Here is a 13,469-nt window from a genome sequence, read left to right as displayed (position 1 = left end):
ACCACCTTCCCAAATCTTGTTGTTGCCATTCAACTCGATCAAACATTTAAAGTTTCTGATTGATGAGCAATTAAGTTCGAAGAGCCTACAGAGAAAAGTAGGATCTTCAATTATTCATTTGCTTTGGTTTCCGGGATGAGTTCCTGGATGTCGCCAGTTGTGATTTTAGAACTATTTAGAAGAGAAAAAAGATAAAGGACGTTTAATTGAATGAGCCTTCTCAATACATGATCACGGTAATGAGGATAATCCAAGTTGAAACCATCGAAAACATGTTTGTGAGCAATAGGAAAATTCCAGGCGATATTTAAAAACCTTCAGGGAAGAAAAACTAGTTTGTTTAAGTTTTCCCAAACCAGTCTAGAAAGGGGGTTTGTTTACCTGGAATAGCCTGGTTTCAGTCTGGAATAAATTAGGATCCAAAACGTTGAAAACCTATCCCTAGAAAAAAAAACAACCTAACCCTTCAAAACAGTTGTTCAAGTTGCCCTAAAAAAGTTTTGAGCACCAAAAAAGAAATAGATACAAAAAAAGAAGAAAAAAGATGGCGAAGAAAAAACTGGCGCAGAATCGGATAACCTGTATGAATCAAAAATATTCAATTTTCCGCGTCGACGACGCCCAAAGAGATCCAATTTCTGATAGTCACTACAATGATATCATCCAATTTGTAGAAAATTGTGAATTGAGCATCGCCGTCTTTTATTGAGGCGGGAATACATGTTCAAAGATTGCATTGTTGTAGTTTAAATACTGTTTTTCGGATTTTGCAAAACTGAGGGGAGGGGGAATGGAAAATTTAAAAGCCAAAAATTCGAAAAACAATGAAACAGAAACATAGACAAGATAATCAGGAAGTAAGCTAAAACCAGGATTTGGAACGTTTTAGAAGGGATCCAAAAGTTTGCAAAAATATGTAAGGAACATTTTAGTGGGAAAAGGAGAAAAGAAAAAAAAGAAACAACATGACGAGACTTTTTTGGAAAGGTACTAGAAATGGGATTTGTCGATAAATTGGATTTGGATGTCCCGAAAAGTGAAAAAAGTAAAAGTAAAAAAGAAGCGCAAAGGATATTCAATTTTAAGAGAATAATAGAGAACAATTGAATTTTAACCCGACTGGGGAAGTGAAATGAAAGACGTGAGTAATAGTGACCTCAAAAAACTTTGATCTTCAAAACCAAGGATAAGTGAAATATGAAGGATTACTTTTTACTGCTCCATTTGAAGGACCTGAGGGTAAGTGATAGTGGAACTACGTGAAGATCTTTGAATGAATTTCAATGAACAATTTTGTGATTGGTAGGATCAAGATGACTACTCGGCTAAGAAGGTTTTGTGGGGCACAGGGAAAACAACGAGAAAAAAAAGGGAACTGAGAAAGTTTTTTTAATGCAAATTGACCAGTACTTGCAACTAGATAATAGCCGATGGACATTGTTTTACAAGAAATACACAAAAAGTACATTACTGCAAATGTCGCTAATTGGGAAATCGGTAAAGCAGAAAAAAAATTAGCAGAGTATGAGTTTTAATTTAAAACCTCCATTAGGAGTGCAGTCTATTTGTTAATTGTATGTTTAAAAGTTAGGTATAGGGCGTGACATAGGAAACTTTTATAATTCCCCCTTACGAGGCCGCATTAAGAGTCTGAGGAATTTAACTAAATTTGTCTTGATTCCTTTGTTTCGACGACAAACCATTATTGAAAGTTTGCTGATTTATGTGTCATTTGACCCATCTCTAGTATCTGTCTCTAGTATCATCTCTAGTAAAAAAGTAAACTGATGTTGACAGATATGAATAATTAGAGGTATTACTGTAAATGAATCCAAAGAAAAATAATGAACAGTGTAGCTACGACAAAAATCATTACTAACTGTCAAAAATGAATCCTGTTTACCCGAATATATCAAGATTTATCCAGAACACCAACTGAATTAGAAATCAAAACAATTGGATTTCGAAAGTCAGTTCTCTATATTTTCCTATGTCTCTCTTTTTCTCACTTTGTCATTTGTGAGCTCAAATAATTTCATTTCCTGTGTTCATTATACGAATGGCATATTTTTTCTTCTGTTTTGGTATTCCGAAATGTGCTGGTTTCGAATCAAAAAACAAAACACAAAGAAATGTGAAATCCTGAAATGAGAACAGAAAATAATGATTGTTTGATCTACGTCACAGATTTAAAAAAAAATGAAAACACAAAGCGTGAAATTATGAATTTTACGATGGGACGGTTGGAAAACTGAAAAATTTGGTGAAAGCATTGGATCGAATATCCATGGATTCTGAAGAAATATCAAAAAATATCTATATGATCTGATAATAAAAATATATACATATATGAACAAGATTTATTGAATGAAATTTGATTTAATACCTGTTTTATATGTTTTAGAGGAAAATGCTTTATCCAAATCTTTTTCACTAAATAATGCTACTAATACATAACCAAAAATAGCAACAAATGGTTTGCAGCTTAATTTTGTACGAAAAATTGAAAATTTTCAACAATTTTGTTGTTTGAAATTATTTTATTTTCAATGATGATGGCTGAAACATTAAAAAAGACCTATGACAATTTGGGTTCTCTGCAATTACCGATCTGTAGGGAAACCTATAATAACTGGAACAGATTTATCTCGTTACTTGAATTTTTTTTTGGAAAAGTCTAACAGATCATATGCTTGGGATGGTAAAATGAGCGATTCATAAAGTTGGCCATTTTGGGTAACTTTCAAATCATCCCACTGACCAGATATCAATTCTCGAAGTTAAGCATTCAAAATCGAAAGACACTTTTGCATCAACCTAATACCTTGGAACAATGAAAGACCAAACTCTTCTAATACACGTTTCACGAAAATTAATAGTTGTTCACCTTTTATTACAGGCTTTACGATACAGTGTTCGCTAGAGACTATTCTAAATAACCGATTAATAATAAACTTTTGCTACTCTTTTGACCCAGATGACTCAAAAACCCAAACAGCAGTTGTCATTTAGATATAATGACAATACACATCTTGTTCAGTCCTCATTATTATTTTTCATTTAGTGTTGGCGTATCAGCTCAAACCTTCTTGTAGTATTGAATTAGTGGAAAAATGCAGATAAGTAAACATTTGATCTCGAAGTGCATTTGAGTGTGAGCTCATTATAAGGGACCTTGTTCGAATTAGGACGCCTTGGACATTTCGTTTGACTTGTTTCCAGGAATATTACCTGCATTTCGGTTTATTTCTTCATTCATTAATTTTCGAAATCCCGGAAAATAGCATTTCTTGTTATATATAATAAATCAAGTTCTTTAATTTTTTGTTTTTGCCTTTCGCAAATTCACGTTTCAAAACCTTTGGTCATGCCTCAATAACTCAAATCCTTTCGTGTTTCATTTGTCAACTGTCAATTTGGCTTTTCAATTTGACGCGAAAGAAACAACACATAATTTATGTGCATTTTGATTGAAAATTTCTGAGGTTAAGGTCAAGATCCTTTTTCATTCATAAAAAACTTTTGTCTCATTTTGGAAGTACTCAAAGGTGTTGACAAAGCGTTCACAAGTCCACCCCCCAATAATAGAAATACTATTAAAACTTTGTTTCCGCTCAATGACTAATTTCTTTTTCCTCTTCCTTCAACAGTGTTCAATTTGCTTTGTTCAAATATGAATCGTTCCTCTTTTATTCTTTTCACTTGTCCTTTTTCTCCTTGTTAGGTTACTTTTTTCAATCGACCGTCATTTGTTGAAACATTCCGTAACTTTAGTTGAATCTTTATTGTACCGGTCTGATGTTTGAAGACGTGCAGAAACTAATGGAAAAAAGAGCTGTGTTTGTTTTCCGAAATAGAAGGGCAGCTGATTTTCCTAATCTCATTGGATTCTGAACTTTAGAAACCTTTTCAATGTGTATCGTTCTGGATGTGAATGCTAAATCCTTTTATCTCCCTCTCTTCTTTTGATCTCCATCCTTTTAGACTTGAACAGACCGGTGTCCTTTTACAAGCTTTGGAAATTTTTAATCCGTTTTTGCAGTGCCCACAGCTCAATGAGATTACACCCCCACTTAGAACAAGGAGTAGTATAAAATTAAGGAATCTAGAAATCCTTCATAGGTCAAACAAAGCATTTTGTTTCAAAAATCGTACTCTAGAAAGAAAAAAAAAGAGAGTCATTGATAGAACAAAAACAATGAACATCTTCCAATTTTTTTGCAATCGTATTGTCCTCACTCACCTTTTTGTTTTTAGTAAACAATAGCAAAGATGATGTTCTATAAACAAAAAAAAATGGCGCAGTCCGTTTGTCATCCTTGTCATTCCTATTCTTCCGTAAAGTTTTATGTATAATTTTTTCTACATTTTGCAGATATGCTTTCGCTACCATTGGCTTGTCAACCTTATGCGTCTCAAATTGCGATGGTGAGTTGTAAAACCTGTTTTAGGATGGAACAATTTTTTAAGTTTTAAATTGAGGAAAATTTCGTGTTGCAGAGACTTTTCTAACAAGAGCCAAAACTTTCATTTACAAATTTTTGTAATTGAAATTTTTCAATTTCTCATCTCTGTGTTTCCTCTAATAGAAGCTTGCCGTCAACGTCAAGCTCGATGATCTCGAATACAGTGAAAGATATAAATTATGTATCATCTGACAGAAATGAAATTTATAATGTTATGATACACTTGTTATCAATTGAAACATTTCTTTCAGAGAATTTGGGATAATTAGGCTCAATGTTGTCAGTTTGGGTGTGTTTCTATTAGAGGAAATACGGTACTTTCTTGACGTCTTTTTCAATATTTACAGTATCTCAAAACACTTCAATAGAACACTATCCTAAATTGAGCTCAAAACGTTTGGAAAAGATATCAAAAAAGTCAAGACAATAGTCGAGTTCGACAAATTTTATAACAGTGATAAGCTTTTTGATATCTTTTATGAAAGTTTAGTTTGAAGAGCAAAGGAGTTCTAATAGAGCATTGAACCAATTTATGTCTTCACAACTGCATTATGTCATAATTTTTTAAATCAGTTTTTGTATTACTCATGCTGAAACAATCTTTTATTTGTTATCAATGTGTTTTTGCCAGAAATTAAACCATCAAAACACATTAGTTACTCATATTTTTGTCCAGAAAACCAAAGTCCTTAATTAACTCTTACTTCCTTACAACCTTGCTTCAATGCATTTCTCGAAATTTCCAAGAGTTCAAAATTCTTTATATCTCGTTAGTGTCTTAGAAGTGCATATTGCATCCCTAGATGAAGTTTATCTTCCGGCGAATAAGGCCAAACCCAATTCTCATTTAATCAAAAGAACAAAGCGGTGTGGTTGCACCTTTTGTCTCTGCTAGACAACGGGAAAGGTGAGAAACCTTATGCCTCTCGTAATTACTTTTTCCTCTTCCTTTTGCATTCCTTGTGTCCAAGCTCTTTCAACAAACGTACTAGGGCTTCTGTTAGTTATGATCTTTCGAAAAGGCTTATACAAACAGCGGATGAATACTCTGTGAAGCAAAAGATTTTTCAAATCTTTCAAAATACCCACCGAAAATTTCCAAGTCAACAAAACGTTTCTCCCAAACACAATGTGCCAAGGGGGCCACTAACAGAAATCAGTGAAGTGATTCTTTATTAGGAATTAATCCATTTCTGCAAACCATCAGATCACAAGAATAAGGCTTTTGTTGACCACTGGTTATTTGGAGCACATACTCGGGAAAAATAGTTTCTTTATGTCACATTACAATAAGAATCATTGAAAGAAGGGAAAAAGTGTTTCGCGTAAACACACATGTGCTTATATGACAAATTTTCTGTGATGTTTAGTTTGAAGAAGTTGTTATCAGCATTGTTGGGAGCTTATAGGTTAACAAGTGTTTCAGCCAAAAGAAATGCGGAGGTATCATGGGAAACTGATTTTTGTGAAGCTGGCGTTTTTTACCTCATAGAATTATTGTGGGAAAAAACAAATTAAAGTATAAAGGGACCCTGAGAACATGATAAAAAAATCAAAACATAAATTTGTTTGTTTAATTATTTAACATGGCTGAAGAATTCTCAAGCCATTAACAAAATGGAATCAATATTAATGAAAAAGTTTGTAGGGTACTGTAAATTCATGGGATTCAAAATATCAAATTTTTGAATTTTTTTTTGAATTTTTAATTCGTTTTCTTTGAATCAATAAGGCGACGCAAAATGCGCGAGCACTGTTACTGTCGTTTGAAATTAACGTACTCTGAAAACGGATATCTCGTGAAATTTTTCTTGATGGCTCAAGAGCGAACTACCGTACTCGTTTGGTCTGTTTTCAAAATTTAAAAATCGTATTATTTCATTTTATCAATTTTCGACGATTCTGTCGTTTTTTCGAAAACAAAATCGAATTTTGATATTGGGAGTCATTGGTAAAGTGGTAAAATCGTTCGAAACTTGAGAAAATAGGAAAATTACATTAGAATAGGCTCAAATGATACAGTTGTTCTTGCGCCTTTAAAAAAACCTAACGAGATCCGCTCTCAACGATTGCAGAGTAATATTATATTCCCCTTGTTTATTTTCATAACAAAATTTGAATTCCGAAAATTCTTGAAATATATTTCTTCCACAATACCCTTTATCCAAAACACAATGAATCATTATCATCTGATTGTTGTCGAATCCCACAAAATGTATACTTTCGTTGCTGCTCGTGACAACTCACACCTCCACAAGATTTTAAGAGAATTTCCATTGAAACTAGTGTAAATAGACAATCTCAATCACAATAACCCATTTCCATTTACAAATTATGCCTTTATTCAAGAAGGCACTCTTTCTCTCGTTCTCACAAGATTAACAAAAGTTGTGTTGGTAGCTTTGTCAGCAATAAAAGGAGCTTTGCACATGAATACCGGCCATTATGTTATTGTAAATGCACCAATTCTTCTCTTCTCCCCTCCTGATCAGGTGGTACCCTCCAAAGATATGTAATCCCAGCGAAATACAATGGCTCATGAATTGAGAATAAGAAGGCTCCCTCTTCTTTCCCTTTCTTCTCGAATCTTCATCCTTTCGGGCACCGCCTTCTTTCTTCCACCCTTATATACATATATAAATATAAAAGCATATGCTCAGTTTGTCTCCACCTTCATTTCTTCACCCTCTTGTGCTTGATCCCTTCTTCGAATCTAGTCCGAAGTCCATTTACATCTGCAGAACTACAAAATGTCCTTTCAAGCGACGACAAAAGTCCATGTGAAGTCCGGTGTTGTAATGTGGGGCGTGCGCATGCGGGAGAAAATGCTTCTTCATGACTCTCACACTTGCAAAATTGCAAAATTGTTTTTGCCTAATTTAACATCTCAACTTTTTTTCATTTTATTGTTTTCTGGAAAACTTGCCACGTCAGTCAAAAAAGTCAAGAAAGACAAAAGAGGCGGGCGAGATGCCCCGTGAACTTCCATAAACAATCTAGCACAAACATTGATACGACACTTGCTTGCTAATCATTCATTTCTGAACAAACGTTTTTTCCCTCATTTCTTAACCGTCATACCATTCTTTCATTTCTTTTCCCGGGTTTCTTGTATCTCATCAGATCAATTGTCGCTTCCCTTTCATTTTGTCATTTCTTCCCTTTTTTCCCTTCTATTCTCGTTATTACCATCAGTAACAAAACACATATTTTGTATCTGTGGATAATGAGACAGAAGGGGGCTGAGACTCGGGATTCATTAATTCTCTCTTGTTCACCTGTCTCCACACAATGGCTCGAGAATAAGCGATATAATATTTCTGTATACATGCGGTTTTGAAAGAATAATGAATTCATTTTTATTTTCAGACAACATCACCTCCTCTGCCAATAGGATTTCCTTTTGTTATGGATCAAGCTGCTATCATGGCATTGGTAATGTCTGCTAGTGATGCCACCAACGGAAGAGATTCTGAAAGATCCCGCCGAAGCTCCACGGATTCTGATATGGCGATTCCACAAACCCCAATCGACGCTCCATCGGACCCTTTTGATTTCAAGCTCGTTGCCGACATGCCCGATGAAGATATGGTTTCAAAGTTCATGGCATCCATGAAGTCCTCAGCAACCAAACGATGCTCCAAACGTGAGATGTCAGCTGTGAGCCCACGCGAAGAACGAATCAAACGCCCAATGAATGCATTTATGGTTATTCACCTTATCATCTGATCGAATATGCAATTTTAATTTCTAGGTGTGGTCACAACAACGGCGTCAACAAATTTCGGCAACCGGACAAAAATTTCACAATTCCGATATTTCAAAAATGTTAGGTGTCGAGTGGCGCGCGATGGCTGATGAGGAAAAAGTTCCATTTGTTGAGCGCGTGAGTTAAAGGGAAACCCTTTAATGTTCATTGTGATGAATTACAGGCCAAACAACTCCGTGAAGAGCACTTCATCACTTACCCTGACTACGTCTACCGGCCACGCAGAAGAAAGCGTATTGTAAAAAGCACCGGAAGTTTTGAAAGTGCTCCGTCGGATGAGTTGGGTGATTTCCCAAACAACAACAACTCTTTGGTCTGCTCCATGATGCTCCAACAGTTGATGTGCTGCTTGAAGACTATGCAGAAAAGTGTCGATTCAGAAGCCAACAATCTCATTTGATTTCTCTCACTAAATTATTACCTGCATCATTATTTGGCCTTATCTATCGGAAAATAACTTATTTTTGCATCCATACCCTGATTATTAAACGCATCGATCTCTTACAAAAATTCTGTGTTCTTAATTCTTCTCCCCCTATCCCACTGACTGTGTTACCCAAAAAAGGAAAACTTGTGAAATGAAATAAAATGCATTATTTTTATGATTTCATTTGATTCTATGATAGAAATGAATCATGCATAGTTGAAGACATAGAATTTGTCCAACACAACTGATAACAGACACACCAGGTCGGGTTTTCATTATTATTTTTATTTCTTCATGACTGTGACTGGAAATTCAGTATTGTTCTAGAGGGGAAACGATGAAATAAAACGAAATGAAGCAAAATTTCTTTTCAATTTTTGAAACCCTTTATTGTGACACAGACATAAAAGTATAAAGTTATGATAATTTAAATTATACGCACTTTAGAGAAAGAGAGCAACGAAAATGGTAAGAACCATTGGAAGAGCTGTAGAAACTATCGATGAGGATTGAGTTGAAGTACTTGGAGCTTGTGTAGTTACTGTTGTCGGAGTGGTTACTACCTTTGGTGTTGGCTTTGTAGTTGTTGGAGTTGTTGGAGTTGTAACTGGAACCGTTGGCGTCGTGACCACTGTTGTTGGTGTGGTTGCAGCAGCTTTAGTTGTGGTGGTTGCTGCGGTGGTTGGTGTTGTGACAACTGAAAAGTAAAAAAAACCAAATGATGTGTACAGTGCAAAAATTCAAGAAAAAACTGCCCAACCCAAACCGAAGCTAAAGCTTACCGGGAACATTTTTAGTCGTGGTAGCTACCGTAGAAGTCGGTGGAGCAGCCGATGAAGATGGGGGTGGAGTGTTGGGAACAGTTTGGGTGGTTACTACAGGAACAGTTACAGTAGTCACTACTGGCTGTGTGCTGGTGGAAGCTGGCGGAGCTACAGTTGCGACAGTTGGAGTTGATGTAGCTGCAGGCTGAGTAGTCGTGACTGGTGGGTTTGTTGGAGCCGCCGTAGATGATGTAGCTGCCGGAGTCACTGAAGTAGTGGTCACTACAGGAGGGGTGGTAGTAATCACTGGTTTAGTTGTCATGGTACTCATAACGGGTTGGGTTACTGTAGTAGTCACAATGGGCTGAGTAACCATTGTAGTCATGGTTGTCATTACAGGTTGAGTAACTGTAGAAGTGACTACGGGTTCAGTAACCACAGTAGTCTTGGTGGTCATCGCTGGCTGGGTTACGGTAGAAGACACTAATGGCGGCTGAGTAGTGGTGACCACTGGAATAGTAGTTTTGGTTGTCATAACTGGCTGAGTGACAGTAGACTTAGCAGCAGGTTGGGTAGTGGAAGCCACTGGCGTGTTTGTCATGGTGGTTTGCGCAGGAAGGGTAGCAGTAGCGGTGGAACCTAATGGTAGGGTGCTAGTGGAAACATGCTGAGTGGTCATAGTGGTCATAGCAGGTTTACTAGAAGTTATTGCTGGTTGAGATACTGTACTGGTCATTAATGATGGCGTATTTGTTGATAAAGTTGGGGATTTGGTTACAGTAGTGGGCAGGGATGGGATAGAAGCTGTTGTTTGGGCCGGTGTGGAAACCAAGGTGGAACTGGTCTGAGGAGGTATCGGGGTACTAGTTTGCTTACTTGTGACAGGGGAGGATGATGGGGGAGCGGTGACGGGTGGCGTGGCAGTTGATGTTGGCGCCTGGAAAACGATTTTTTTTTCAAAATTTCAAATTAAAAATTATTTTTACTTGAGTAGTTACGGTTGATGGTGGTGTCAGTGTAGTCGGGCCAGTAGTGGTTGGTCCTGGGCTAGTGGCAGGTGCGAGAACAAATGTTGGCTCTGTAATTTATTATTTTCCCGGAAATTTCTAAGGATGTTTTACTGTTGACTCCTCCCACATAACCGTAGGAGTACTGATTGTTCTTTCCAAAAACGAAGAACGAGTATGTTCCTTTTGTGTTCGGATCCAAGTAGATCTGATGGAATCCAGCGTTTGCAATAGTGATAACAAAAATGTAATAAGAGGTGCCATCAACACTTTGCACAACTTTTGTGTCCGCAATAGAAATTCGCTTTGTATCAATAGTAATTTTAGCACAGGTCAGAACGGTGCAATAAATTTCTAGCGAGTCGTTGGCGTTTCTAGTGTAAAAAGAAGTGCTGTCGGCGTGGAACTGAGTCATAGATGGAGATGTTGCAATGAATGCTCCACGAGAGTTGTACTTGGTACCATCATAGTATCTGGCGATGTGGATGTTGGATCCTCTGAAACGTAATCTTATATAGTCGCAATTTCGTCTCTCGAAAAATAATTTTTTCATAAAGTGTCTTACCCGTTGTGAAAAGCAACTCCGGTCTGATCAGGTTTTGTAGTTTGGATCGTCCAAAGTGGAGATTCCATTTGTGGCTTGATAGTTATTGTTTTGGCAACCCCATCATTCAGTATGCTTGTGATCTGGAATTACTCATTTTTTGTCTGTTTTTTTCTATTTCAAATTTTACATTTTGTCCAACCAAGCATGTTCCAGGAATGTCGGTGAAAAATTGTGTGGTTGTTGGCAGGTAGCTGACATGATCATCGTCGTAGTAGTCGTATGCATAGCAATCTTAATTGATCACATTTTCTTTGTGTTTTTTCATCAATCCAGGTTCATTTTACTATTCATGATATGCATAAAAAACTCCTAGATTATCCTTGTATAGCAATGAGATTTGTGAGGGCGGAAAGTTGATCAATCTGCAAAGCTCTTACCGCTAGCTGCTGGCGGATGAGGCATATAAGCCGCATGATCGCACGTGGTTATATCGGCTCCAGCGCATGTGACTCCGGCAACAATCTGAATACGAAATGATGTTGATCTCTAATTGAGCAATAAAATGCTCTCCATGTAATAAAAACTCCTAGTGGAAGAGAAAACTAACCAGAACATCTTTATCAGAAGTCACATGATAAGTACGTGGACGTTTATCTGGGGTGCGAGTTCCAATGTAAACGGCTGGGGCGTTTCCATAAGTGACATTGAAACTGTAGAAGGATTGACCGTTACCGATTTCGACAACGTTAACACGAGTGGTTCCCTGAAAGATTTGGAAAAGGTCCTCAGGAATATTGTGAAAAAAGAAAAAATACCTCTGTAGTTGGAAGAACGAGAATCTGCTCGTACTGATAGGTGCCAGACAAGACCGCTGGTGGCAGCGAGAATGTGAAGCTCTTAGATCCCCAAGTTGTAGGTAGAACTGCATAGTTTTCGTTTGGTAAATTTGATGTCATATCTTGGCATTTCATGATAAAGGTAATTAAAGTAGATGGAAGACATGATTAATGAATAATTTTAATCAACTTGATTTTTCGAACAATTGTGCGTCATTGCTCAAAAATGCAGAATAAGCTGATTTCGAACTAAGAAAGTGTTAAAATTTCTTTTTACAAATTTAAAAACTATTCGGTTCCAGAAAAAAAATACGGTCTCTATCGGAACCCATCAATATTCTTAAAAATTGGCATCTCAGCATACAGCACTGGTTAGAAGTTTGTTCCATTATTTTTTGTAGAAAATAACCTACTTTAATTGTTGAAACAATATTGTTAATGCTGTTGAATTAAACGGAAATTTTCCAGGCCAACTGTACAAGAGTATATTTTCAATAGCGTAGTTGACAACCTTTTTTGAATTTCATCAGAATGAAATATACCTCTCAAAACAAATCAATAGCCAAAACTTCAGCAATAGCATTGATTTTGAAGACGCGACACTTTCAAACGGTTTATCTTACAATTAGCATTATTTTTGTTTAACAATCTGAAAATGTCTTGTCTCCTCCCACAATATCGAACATGTTTTATTGTTTTTAGACATTTTCAAAAAAAGAAGATGGAACTGATTGCTCAGTTCCGGCTAACTCATCTTATAAGGGCAGATTGATCACTACATGAATTTTGATGATTCCGGAGAAAGAATTTCAAATCATCCCAAAAAACAATACTTACCCATGAACGTATCTCCTTGTCCGGTCGAAATATCATAATTATTGGCAAGCAGGGTCACTGGACACGTAGAGAATCCCATTAGTGTCAAGAACACGTCATCCTGAACGCTGGTAATCGCGTAATTCCATCCATACCAGCTCGGAATTTGCACCTGAATTCTTGTTTCAATTACTTAAAGATATCAAAATTTTAACAAACCTCAATAGCTCCCATTTTTGGAACTGTGACTGACAAGTTCTGGGGCGGTGTGTATTTGTGATAGTCCGGACGGTAGGTTAATGTGAATTGGCAGTCTTGAGCATTTTGGTTGAGGACTATAAAAGGAAAACGTTTGAACACAATTACATTTGGAATATTACCGGAGACCGTAAGGACCTGATTTGCGATACTTGTGTCATTAGCGTTTCTGACGAAACCAAAGACAAAGTTAGTTCCTTCACTGTCGACGGCACTGGCGGTTGTGCAGAACGCAGCCAGTAGTATCACTAAAAGAAGATCCATCGGGTGCGACGGCGGAGCAAAAGTGCGGAGCACGGTTCAGCTAATCAAATCAAGACTCTTCCCACCCTCTCTCTGACTCTCAGTCTATGCTATTCTTGAGTCATATCACCTATTGCATCGTTTTGTTTTACATTTCCATACACATACACACCCTGGTTACACCCCATTAAAATCATTGTGCACTGTTGGAATCGGTGACACTGCTAAATGGCATTATCAGTAGTTTGAATCGATTAGGCTTATTCCGAAAAAGGTGACGATTTGATTATATGGTTGTGAAATTGCGAAAACGCACTGTTCAGAGTGAAGGCGTTC

At 36.9% G+C, this 13,469-nt stretch overlaps 2 protein-coding genes across 2 annotated transcripts; one reads left to right on the top strand and one right to left on the bottom strand.

The window, feature by feature from the left end:
- Positions 1-7,216: 7,216 nt before the first annotated feature.
- Positions 7,217-8,635, top strand: Cbr-sox-4 (the record flags this gene model as incomplete). The annotated part of the gene is made up of 4 exons (XM_002644340.1): positions 7,217-7,273; positions 7,836-8,174; positions 8,221-8,352; positions 8,399-8,635. The coding sequence occupies 4 exons, from the start codon at positions 7,217-7,219 to the stop codon at positions 8,633-8,635; spliced, it is 765 nt and encodes a 254-aa protein (XP_002644386.1).
- A 470-nt stretch (positions 8,636-9,105) lies between these two features.
- CBG14225 lies at positions 9,106-13,154 on the bottom strand (the record flags this gene model as incomplete). The annotated part of the gene is made up of 11 exons (XM_045239490.1): positions 9,106-9,359; positions 9,445-10,363; positions 10,413-10,504; positions 10,548-10,930; positions 10,999-11,120; positions 11,168-11,271; positions 11,418-11,502; positions 11,588-11,743; positions 11,796-11,902; positions 12,654-12,804; positions 12,852-13,154. 11 exons carry the CDS (start codon positions 13,152-13,154, stop codon positions 9,106-9,108), a joined length of 2,676 nt encoding a protein of 891 aa, XP_045095365.1.
- Positions 13,155-13,469: the final 315 nt, after the last annotated feature.

The sequence above is a fragment of the Caenorhabditis briggsae genome, assembly GCF_000004555.2.
Source record: "Caenorhabditis briggsae complete genome, chrX, whole genome shotgun sequence".
Classification (NCBI taxonomy): Eukaryota; Metazoa; Nematoda; class Chromadorea; order Rhabditida; family Rhabditidae; genus Caenorhabditis; species Caenorhabditis briggsae.
Note: the sequence above shows the minus strand (reverse complement) of the source record. Positions and strands in the feature narration are given on the sequence as shown.